Source organism: Galeopterus variegatus, unplaced genomic scaffold (genome assembly GCF_000696425.1).
Source record: "Galeopterus variegatus unplaced genomic scaffold, G_variegatus-3.0.2 Scaffold3085, whole genome shotgun sequence".
NCBI lineage: Eukaryota > Metazoa > Chordata > Mammalia > Dermoptera > Cynocephalidae > Galeopterus > Galeopterus variegatus.
Window position 1 is genome coordinate 54,449 of NW_007729196.1, and position 10,810 is coordinate 65,258.

General features: G+C 55.3%; 1 protein-coding gene across 1 annotated transcript; it reads right to left on the reverse strand.

Moving 5' to 3' along the window:
• Positions 1 to 2,880: 2,880 nt before the first annotated feature.
• CD320 (CD320 molecule) lies at positions 2,881 to 7,090 on the reverse strand. Its single transcript, XM_008583920.1, has 5 exons — positions 6,929 to 7,090; positions 4,279 to 4,404; positions 3,652 to 3,885; positions 3,251 to 3,400; positions 2,881 to 3,106 (listed from the first exon to the last, which is right to left on the reverse strand). The coding sequence occupies exons 1-5, from the start codon at positions 7,071 to 7,073 to the stop codon at positions 2,964 to 2,966; spliced, it is 798 nt and encodes a 265-aa protein (XP_008582142.1). The 5' UTR covers positions 7,074 to 7,090; the 3' UTR covers positions 2,881 to 2,963.
• Between the last annotated feature and the right edge of the window lie 3,720 nt (positions 7,091 to 10,810).

The window sequence follows — 10,810 nt, forward strand, 5'->3', positions numbered from 1 at the left end:
TCATGTTATGTGAATTTCTCTCAATAAAAAAAAGGAAAAGAGCTGGCGCGTTAGCTCACTCGGTTAGAGCGTGGTGCTGATAACACTAAGGTCAAGGGTTCGGATCCCTGTACTGTCCACCCACCAAAACAAAACAAAGAAAGAAAAATAAAAAGGAGAACAGCAAGAGTTAGACAAGGACACACACACACGACCCTCCACCCCTCCCCATCTTCCCACACCAGCCCCCAGCCCATCCCCTCCCACCACCTTGCACCTGTTCAGAATTTATTGAGGCTGGCTGGTTAGCTGAACTGGTTAGAGTGTGGTCTTCCAACACCAAGGTCAAGGATTCGGACCCCCTTACCAGCCAGCCACCAAAAGAACCCCAGAAGTGCTCACCAGGCACTGGGACCTGTGCCTACCCGGGCCACATCGTTTGGGCTCCCCAAACACACCACCCTCGGAGATCCAAACCACAATCCCTGACATGGGCTGGGAACAGCATTCCGAGCTGCCTAGGGGCCCTGCCCTGTTTGGCCTGAGAGACAGGTCAGCCTTCCCTCCCCTACCCTCAGGGGGAGTGAACAGAATGGGGGAAAAGAGAAAAAAGAAGGCAAATTTCTGGCCCAGAGCCACAGGCAAGGAGCCAGATGGCACGGAGTCAACGAGAGCAGACTTTTGTGCTTCCTCAGTGCCCAGGTGGACCAAGGGGCCACAGGGCTGTGGAACTAGAGCTGGGGGGGGTGTCCCCAGCCCTGCTGTGGCCTGGGTCTTGGGGTCGGTGGAGCGGAACCCCTTCGGGTCAGGGGGCTCTCAGGGCTGAAAGATCAGGCTCCATTCTCCTCTTACCCCCTCTCCTGCTTAAACCTGGGAGTTTCCTGGAAATAACTCACCAGGCGAGCTGCATGGGACAGGATGGGCCGCTGGCAGCACAGAGCGAACCCTGCTTGAAGGAACAAAGAGAAATGAGGCACCTGCGTGCTCACGCAGGACGGCCGTTTGTCACTGGGACTGCTTTGGTGCACACATGACAAAAGCTGTGGCTGAGAATACAAAGCTCAGGTTAGTGAGCTGGTTTGAGCAGACGGGGAACCCCCAACTCTGGCCCATCCCACTCTCAGGTGGCTCGGGCCCTCTGCTCCATTTGTGGCAGCTGGTCTGCAAGGAGAGTCCCAATGAACTGGGCCTCCGGGTGTTCATGCCCTTTTGTGGTCCCCACCCCCCAAGATACACACACACACACAGAGGATCTGGACTGACCTGGGACTTTGGACAGAACACAGCTGAAGTGATGCTGGTCTGGCGGCTTCTGCTTTGCACAGTGGGGAGCCCTGAGTCACCATGGAAGGAGAGTGGCCACCCTGCTTGGGAGGCCATGTGGAGAGGCCCCGCTGTCCAAGCTACCTCCCCAGGCCCCAAACGTGACAGAGACATTCCGATAGTGATGTTCAGCCAGCCCAGCCCCCAGATGATGGCAGCCATCACCATGTGGAACTCAACCATCCCAGAACCATGACAAAGAATACCACGGCAGGTGTTTGGAGCCACCAGGTGTGGGGTGGTTTGCTCCACTGAGAACCGAGAACCAAAAGGACATCCCAGGGAGCTCCAGATCCCAGACATCCATTTAGGTGGCGTGTGGCACCTGTGGCTGGCCTCACAGCCTGGCACACACGTGCCTGCAACGCCCCCTGGCCCACCTCCACTGACTGTGCCTGAGCAAAAGTTAAAGGAGAAAAACCTAAAAACAAGAAAATCCTGCTTTCTCATATAACTTCTTCCTACCAACCGGAAGCAGCCTAGCCTCTGCAGCAGGACACCTCGGCCCAGCGCAGGAAGCATCCAGAGGGGGCTGAGTGGCTGAGCAGAGGGAAGGCCTCAGAGCCCCGGAGGCGAGGCATCCTCTGCCTCACTTTCGGTCAAGACCCCCCACCCCCACCCTGGCTACAGCATCATCTCCCCCTGCAGAGAACTCAGCCGCCAACACACTGCCCAAGTGGCTCTCACATTATCCACCTGCCCTTACCATCCCAGGGACAGCCCCTACATCCCGGGCCTGCTGCAACAATTCAAATTAGCTAATCCTAAACCTGTTTGCCCTGCCTCGCCCATTCCTTCTCGCAGAAACCGCAATAAAGGCTCCTGCCCACGTTCCCTCCCCTGTTCCCTCCGGTGCTTCCCCGCGGCCATGAGAGCACCTTTCCTCTTGGGAATCTGAGTAATAAGTTGTCTTTCCAAAGCCTATTGTTTTGTTTCCTAACCTTCTGGCCTCACCCTACTTGGATAATAAAATCTACATTTTAAAACAGGGTGGAACTGGGACCAACCCAGGAAGCCCAGCTTCCTCCTCACAGAGGAGGAGGAGGAGGATGGATGGGGTCCCCCCCCCCCCCCGTGAATGGGGGATGGGGAAGCACTGCCTGAGCTCTGCTCTCCTTCCAAGAAGCCCGATGTTATTAGACCATCTCACCACCCCAGACCCCTATCCCTGCTTCCAGGAAGCAAGTGACAAAGTAGCTGTGCCCAGGGGTGGGTCCCCAAGTCCCACCTTCTCTGGGCTGGGCACTCCGCCGTGGAGGAGGAGCTGCAGCAAGGACCCCAGCTGCCCAGGCTGAGGGAGACAGAGGACCGGAGACAGGCAGAGGACATGAAGCGACTTTAATCATCACCCTCAAACAGAGGCAGCAGGAGTGTCTGCACGGGGGCCCTTCCACCCTCTGGGAGTGGCCTGGGGCCAGCCCCTCCGTTCTAGCTGCAGTGTGTTCCCCATCCATGCTCCTTGCATCCAGGAGGGGTGTCCAGGGACTCCCTACTTCCAGGGCCACACCTGCAGGAGCTCGGGTCCGAGGTTCTACATGGCCAGAAGAGCCGGGGTCTCTAAGGGTGTGTGTTCCAGCAGCTGCCTGCACATCTCCATCCACCACTCTCCTCTCACTGGGCTGCACTCGGGGTCAAGGTGGAGTGGTGGCAAGACTCCGTCCTCAGAGCAGCGAGCTCTTCCGCTCTGACAGCAACAGGGACTCCTTCACAGTGACCAGCAGCCCCAGCGGGGGCAAGTACCCCTGGGCTCGGAGCCTTAACAACACCAGGAAGATGGCAGCAACCAGGATTGTGCTCAGCACCACTGTGGGGGACAGACAGACATGCGAGTTGGGGGGAGCTCCTAATATGCAGGGATGAGTGGCCTGCACCCTGCCCCCTCGCAGAACCCTGGCTCCCAGAAGCAGCCACTCCAAGCCCCTAGCATAGAAGAGCCTGCCCATCTTACCAGCAGCTGCAACAACCACGTAAGCACTTGGGATTCCAGACTGGTCCCCAAAAGATGAGGCTGCAGCATTCCTGAGAGAGGTGACATTCTCCAGCGTCACAGGGGTCCCCATGGTTATGGTACTCCCTCCCTGGAGGGTCTTGCTGGTTTCTGCAACAAGCACAGGAATTCTGTACCTAAGGAGCAGGCACCCACCACACGGGGGCATGCACAGGGGCTTCACAGGTGCCCAGGAGCCCTTGGAGTTGGTGAGAACTGCTGTCCCTAATGATGCCGTGCCGCCCCACCGGGTATGCAGACACGAGCAGATGCACATGTCCACACCCCCAGGCTGCTCACACTGGCAGGGATCAGGCATCCTATTCTAACCACCAGTCCTCCCTACCCCCACAGGTACGCACCGCAGCCAAGCTCGTCACTGGAGTCGGGACAGTCTGCGTGGCCGTCGCAGCGCCACGTGTGTGGGATGCAGGTATCTCCCAGCGTGCAACGCAGCTCTCCTGCTGGGCAGCGCCTGCGGCTGCAGTTGTAAAAATTCTTGTCAGGGCCGCCAGGGCAATCACTGATGTTGTCACAGGAGCAGGGTAGGCCAGTGGGTGGTGGGCACTGTCCGTTCTGGGTACACGGCTTGATCCCTGGAGTACAGGGTAGGTCAGGTCCTAAATGCCCACCCAAGAAGGCCCAAGTACTCCGTGCACCCAGTCCCCTGCAAGCCCCACCTTCTACGCAACAGCTGAATCTGTAAGGTCCCGCCTTCTGTCCCTTTTAGCTCCATCTTCCAAGGTCTGGCGACCCTGCAAGCTCCTCCCCCTCGAGACCCCACTAGCTCTACCTCCGTACAAGCCCACCTTAGACCCCGCTTCTTAAGTTCAAGGCCCACAGGCACCCCCACTCTGCTTTCATGCCCCCCATCCCTGGGGACCCACCTTCCCCCACAAGCCCCGCCTCCACATGCCTAGCCCCGCCCCCAATCTTCCACCATCAAGCCCCGCCCCCTGCAAGCCCTGCCCCAGCGAGTGGCCACCCACTGCAGTCCTCCTCGTCGCTGCCATCTTCGCAGTCGCTGTCACCATCGCAGCGCCAGGTGAGGGGCACGCAGAAGCCATCGGTGCGGCACTGGAATTGGGTGGGCGAGCACGAGACTATGCTGAGGCCTATAAGATACGTGCAAGTAAAGCCTCGGTGGCCTGAGTCTGGACCCTCCTCTAAGAACACAGTGGTCACAGGTGTGACCACCATGACATGCCAGATACCACACTGTGGGAACTACATTGGTGGCTGTGCCTTGCTGAGTACCTATTGAGGGTGGGGTTCCGAGCACAGCAGTTCATAGTCTCACCACGAGCCCTACTGGGCAGGTGCTACTTTCTGAGGACACTAAGAAGAGGAGGCTACAGAGCTAGTGGCAGAGTCGGGGTTTGAACCCAGGTCTCACTGATCCCAGTCACTGAAAGGCTCCAAATGGCCAGATGGTCTACCCCAGACACCTCCCAGGTTGTGGCTAAACAGACTGGAGGAGGGGCCATCTCCCAACATGCCCTGGGTCAGGCTCATGGTCAAGGTCAGTAGGGCCCATTCTGTCCCACCTGCTTAACGAAGGGGAAACTGAGGCCCTGGATAGAGAACCTGCTCGGCCACCAAGCCCTATTGAATCACCTCCTAAATTTCTCCTCCATCTGACTACCTTCCCTGTCCTCAATGTGCTGCCTCCTTACCGGACCGCCAGGCCCCACCCCAATCTCCACTGGACACCAGAGACCTCTCAGAGTCACATCATCATGTCACCTACCTGCCCCTGGCTCCCAGGCCCTCCCTCACTCTTCCTCTTCAGCAAGGCCCCTTTGTCCCAGCCCCCTTGCTGCTTCCCTAAGAGGCCTGGCTCGAGTCCACCACAGGGCCTTTGCCAGGGCTCTTCTCTGGCCCCAAATCCCCTTCCCACCCTCCACTCCGCACCTCGTGATTTCCTCCTCAGCCTTCAGATCTCAGCTTTCTTCCTGGGAGGGGTCTCACGCCCTCTTGGAGACCCACAAAGCTCTGCTTTCCCTGTATAACGACTTAAGCTGGTAATGCCTGCCTTCCCATAGACTGGACACTCAGTGGAGGTCAGGGCTGTGACCTCGTGACCCAAGCCCAGGGCAGTGCCTGACTGTAAGTGGACACAAGTCACGCAACTGTCCAAGCTGAGTCGAGATGAAGCTGAGCCTTCCTGGACTCTGAGCAGTTAGGCGGGGGCTGTTTGCTCATCTGGAAGGGCACAGAGGGCCCTGGAACCTGGGCCAGCGGGAGGGAGTCTGAGGCAAAGGGAAAGGGAGTGGTTTTCAGGGCTTCCTCCAAGGTGAAGCAAGGGGAGGGGTGGGGGCGGCAAACTGGCTTCGCTCCACCTCGGACTTTTTGCTATTCCACCTTCACTCACAGGCCCTGAGCCTTCAACCCTCGACTCCCTACATCCAGACCCTCCCCAGGCCTTCAGGCCCAAATGTACCTGGAAGCCACACAGTCCCTGAGTTCTGCGGAGCCTGGAAGAGCTGGGGACAATCCAGAGCCGCCTTCCTTCCTGGCCCACGGGGGTCTGGCAGCCTCCAGGTCTGACTTTCTCCCCAGGCCTAACCACCCACAGCTCTGACCTCTGACCTCCCTTCCGTGGCCAGCTGCAGTGTGTGTCCCTCTATAAAGTGAGCAGCAAAGCAGGACGGACCTTGCTGTGTAGAGCAGTGGATAGGACAGGAGTTGTGGGGAACCACAGACCTCTTCTCCCAGCCTCAGTGTACCCATCTGTAAAAGGTGTAAGCTAGGAGACCCTACCCCCGCATTCTGAGCAAAGGAGACCACTTGTGCGTAAAGAGTTTTGTACCTGGTTAATGTGAATCCTCTTTGAAAGAACCGGGAACACTCAGCCTGAAAAGTCAGGGACTCAGGGGTGAGTGGAGGGACCCGACAGGAGAGAAATGCACGGAGAAGCAGGGCACGTGTGTGAACCTGAGCTCACAGCTTAAGGTCGGGGGCACCTGTGCGCACAGGGAGGCCACTCCAGCCCGCCCAGCTGTCTCTGGAGATTTCAGAGAGGGTGCCCCTGTCCCCTGGCCTTAGGCTATGGCGAACGAGCCCAGGCAGGTACATTTCACTTGTGAACTTGGGGTCACAAGTTAAATTAAGGACCGGGAGTAGCAGGCAGGGACAACCTTTCCTTTTCTAAGGCTTTAGGAGGAAGAAGGAGACATTGGGAGAATGGAGACGGTCGCCGAAGAAACAGCCACAAGGCCTCGGGCTGAGGGTCTGGAAGGCACAGCTGCTGCGGGAGGCGGCGGGGGACCGGCCCCGCGCGGTTAGAGGTCGGTCAACCTGAGGTGCTGCGAGCCTTCCCGACACGCTGGCCTGAAGGGCGCCTTGGAGGTGATGACGGGACACGGCAGAGCAGGTGTGGGGGTGCGCACAGGGCCAGGACAAGGCAGGCAAAAGCACGCGGGGGTGCCCCGGCGGAGAGCCCCCCATGCGGGGTCCCCAGCACCTGAGCTCGGCTGCACGCACACGGAGGAGTCCACGTGCTGGGGGTGTGTCCGGGACGGACGGACGTGCGGCGCAGCCAATAACGAGGCGCTGCCGACACGCGAGGGCGGGACAGGGGCGCCGGAGGGACGGGGGAGCGCGCTGCAGAGGCGCGCGCTGCGGGGGTTCACTCACCCGGGGCCTGGGCCGAGGTCTGGCTCGGGACCGGGGTCTGGCTCGGGACCGGGGTCGGGGCGACCTCTAGGCTTAGTCCGAGGCCAAACAGCAGCCGCAGTGCTAGGCCCAGGGCCGCTGCCTGCCGCTCTCCGCTCAGCGCCATCGAACCGCTGCCCCAGCCACCCCCGCCACGGCGTCCGCCGCGCCTGGGCCCGGCTCGCTCTTATTCCTGCGCACGCGCACGCGCAGTTTGAGGGGTGGAACCCGCGCCCCTCGGTCCTGCAGCGACGGCCGCTATGTGTACCGTAAATGTCCGAATAGGAGGGGAAGAAGAATTTTAGGCCTTTCCCCACTTTTCCCAGTGACAAGGTCTATCGAAAAGTACGGAGCCGACTTGAAGCTAGAAACTTCTGGGGATGTAAACGAACTGGTGGGCGTCTATTTGCACTATTTCACGTCCCACATGCATACTGCCACAAAGTAGCTGCCTAAGAATCCTGTTCAATACGGCAGCCACTCCCCGCAGGCATTCCCCACCTCTTTCCCCGTCTGCGGCTTTTGTGCCCCCGGCATATTATATATTTTTACTTATTTTGGCATAAGGTGGAATGCCAGCTCCGGAACAGGGATTTTGCGTTGCTCATCGCCGTATCTCCAGGGACTGAGGCATAGTGCCTGACTCACGTGGGCTTTACCGTTTGGTGAACCGTGAATGAATGGAATGTCCAGTTCCTGGCGTCCTGGATCCTCTGTCCCTCCCTCCTGGATCTCATCACCCGCTCTCACTGCCTCATTTAGTTTCTCCCAGACCCCAGGGAGGTGAGTATTGTTCTGATATTCTTCAGGAAAAATGTATTCGAAGGCAGCCCTTGGCGCCTACCACAGGCTTTCTATCCGATCGCGGTGTTTTCTTCTTGAAAATAAATATTTCATCTACAGTCCTGCGTTTAGGAGAAGCGACAGGTCCGACTGCCCGCAGGACCCCAGACGAGTCACTGTCCCTCAGCGCTGAGACAGCTGTGCAAGTATTTGCCACCCACCCCGCCAAGTTTCCCGTCCAGATTTTCATAGAAAGGGTTTACTGCTTGCAAATATTAGAGGTTATAGCTCTTTGGGGAGTTTTTTGTGTGTATGTCATAATAAATCTGGCCGATTCCCAGAGAAAGTGGGTAAGAGGCAATGGAGCGCAGCTGCAGAGGCAGACGGAGAGCGAGGCCAATACACCTACTCCCGGAGGAGGGGAGGGGAGCATCCCGCCTCTGTGGCTCAGGATCTTGGGGAAAAGGAGACTTCCGGGGTGGAGACAGAAGCAGAAGAAGCCCTGGATTCACGGAGCTGGATCTACTGGAGTGAGCAGGACTGAAGCCATGTCGGGACCTAAAAACGCCTGGGGTCTAAAAGATTTTAAGAGGACACAGTTTTTTTTTCTTGGCATGCACTCTGTTCCCTCTTTTCCCATCGTTATTTGATATTTTGAACCTTGGTTATGGAGCAAGATGACATTACGTACATGAATGTAAAGTTCTTTTCCAGCCACCCTGGAGCTGCAAACTTGCAGACTGGCGCATACTATCCAGACCCTGGAGAACCAAGGGAGACATCAATAAAGCTATGCTGAGTCCACCCCTCCAAGGACGGAAGCAGCAGACAGAGCCTTGGCAAGACCTTGCACAGACTCCCCACAGCTCACATCTCCCTCTCTCCTGCTTTTCATTTCCCATGTACCATTCCCTTAGTCCCCTCTTTAAAAACCTCCTCAGTAAATCTGAGTCTTGGAGATGGCTTTAGTCTGGCCATTTCTCCTCGGGTTTACCTCTCCTCAGGTCACTGGTATTCCTGAATAAAAGCTGACTTTCATTTTCACCAACATTTGACTTTTGAGTGGTTTGCTGTTGAAAGGGGACAGGCAGCCAGACCTACACTCTGTAACAGGCCAAGCTAAGCCAGGAGTTGAGTGTCCTGGGTGGCCTAGCCCCCCCACCCACTTTTGTGGGAGCGAGGCCATGCCCACCTCTGGGTGCCAGCTGCTTGTGGTAGGCAAGCTCCGTCGCTGGGATTTTGGGGATTTTCCCTGATCAACAGTGGTATAACCACAGATTCCCTGCCTTTTGGTTGGTAAAGCAAAGCAGGTTAGTGAGTGCTTTGAAGAGCTCCGAGCTGGTAAGTCCCTCCAGGAGTCCTCTTTCTACACCATTTGTTTGTTAAAGGTACTATTTGGGTGTGACAAGTGAATGACTCAAGGACATATATAAAAGCCAGCATTTTGTCTGGGAGAACTCAGCTGTTGGTGTTTGAGTAACTACGTTTGTGCATTTTGGCCATTGAATGACCAAAGAGAAAAAAAAAAACTTTTTTCCCTGAGTTTCTCTAGGCAAGCTTGAGAAGCAGAAAAGTTATAATTGGCTAAATCTCTGGACAGAATTTGTCTATTTATACACACAGTTCTGCAAGTGTTAAAAACTCATGGCCCGGCCCGGTGGCTCAGGAGAGTGCGGTGCTGATAACACTAAGGCCACAGGTTCGGATCCCATATAGGCGTTAGCTCACTCGGGAGAGCGTGGTGCTGACAACAACAAGTCAAGGGTTAAGATCCCCTTACCGGTCATCTTAAAAAAACAAAACAAAACAAAAAAAAACTTATAGTAACTTGGTAAAATATACTTTATGAGCAAAGATGGAAGTGTTCGCTTTTTTTCCGTTTGATTCCTCTAAAATTTGAAAATTTAGTAGCTTTATGATTTTTATGGCAATATGGTTATTTGCATAAGCTCAATGAGAATTTGCTCTCTTTATAACAGGATACAATTGGAAAGATAGGTTGTAAAACAGCACGTCTCTTCTAAGTTCCTGACCCCACTTCATGTTGCCCTAATTTGACCTAACTGCATTCCATCTTCCCCCCTGACATGGGACATCAGTACCTGGGAAAAAACTGTCCCACAGTCTGCCTAGGAATGAGACTTTCCAGCACTGAGGGATCAATACAAAGAAAAGTAAGAGCTTTTCAATCAGGAAATTGATCATCAATGCTTTCATGAGGAGTATTTTGATCAAAAAGGGGGAAACGATGTCTTGTCTCCACAGGCAGTTAACTAAAAGTATTCACAGCTTTGAAAGGGGTGGCTCATGACTTGGGTGAGACATCCTGTTCCCAAATAAAGAATTCATGTAAGTTCTTAAAATTGTTGATATAGCATTTAATGTATAGCTTGCTAACTCTGAGTAAGCCACCTGTTGTCAGTCAACTGTTAAGACAATAAACAAAAGCCCTTGCTTCCTCCAGCACTCCAGCAGGGTACCAAAAGCTATGTCCTCCATCCTGTCAAATAGTTCCATTCCAGATTAACCCTTCCTATGCTCTGTCTCAGCTCAAAGCAGTAAGATGAGTCATCTCTCCTGTTCCATACAAATGGAAGGAACTATTGACAGTGGGGAAGATGTTGAAATGAACAGGACTGAAGCCATGTTGGGACCTAAAACCACTGCCTGGGCTCTAAAAGATTTAGGACACAGTTTTTTTCTTAGCATGCATTTCTCCCAGTCCCCTCTTTTCTCATGGTTATTTGATATTTTGAACCTTGGTTATGGGGCAAGATGACATTTACATAAATGTAAAGTTGTTTTCCAGCCACCCTGGAGCTGCAAATATGCAGACTGGGATGTACTATCCAGACCTTGGGGAGCCAAGGAAAGACATCAGTAAAGCTGTGCTGAGTCCTCCCCTCCTGCAGGACCCTGAGACAACATCAAGGACAGGAGCAGAGACCAGATGGAGCCATGGCAAGACCTTGCACCTGGCTCCTTGCACGGAGATCCCAAAGCTCCCAAAGCTCCCCTTCCCTCCCCCCTGCTTTTCATTTCCCACGTTCCATTCCCTCGGCCTCCTCTTTTAAAACCCTT

Coding starts and splice junctions, on each gene's coding strand:
- CD320 (XM_008583920.1), bottom strand. CDS start 7,073: ATGGCGCTGAGCGGAGAGCGGCAGGCAGCGGCCCTGGGCCTAGCACTG. Junction 3,886..4,278: donor CAGCGACGAGGAGGACTGCA/GTGGGTGGCCAC, acceptor CCTGTACTCCAG/GGATCAAGCCGTGTACCCAG. Junction 3,401..3,651: donor CAGTGACGAGCTTGGCTGCG/GTGCGTACCTGT, acceptor TGCTTGTTGCAG/AAACCAGCAAGACCCTCCAG.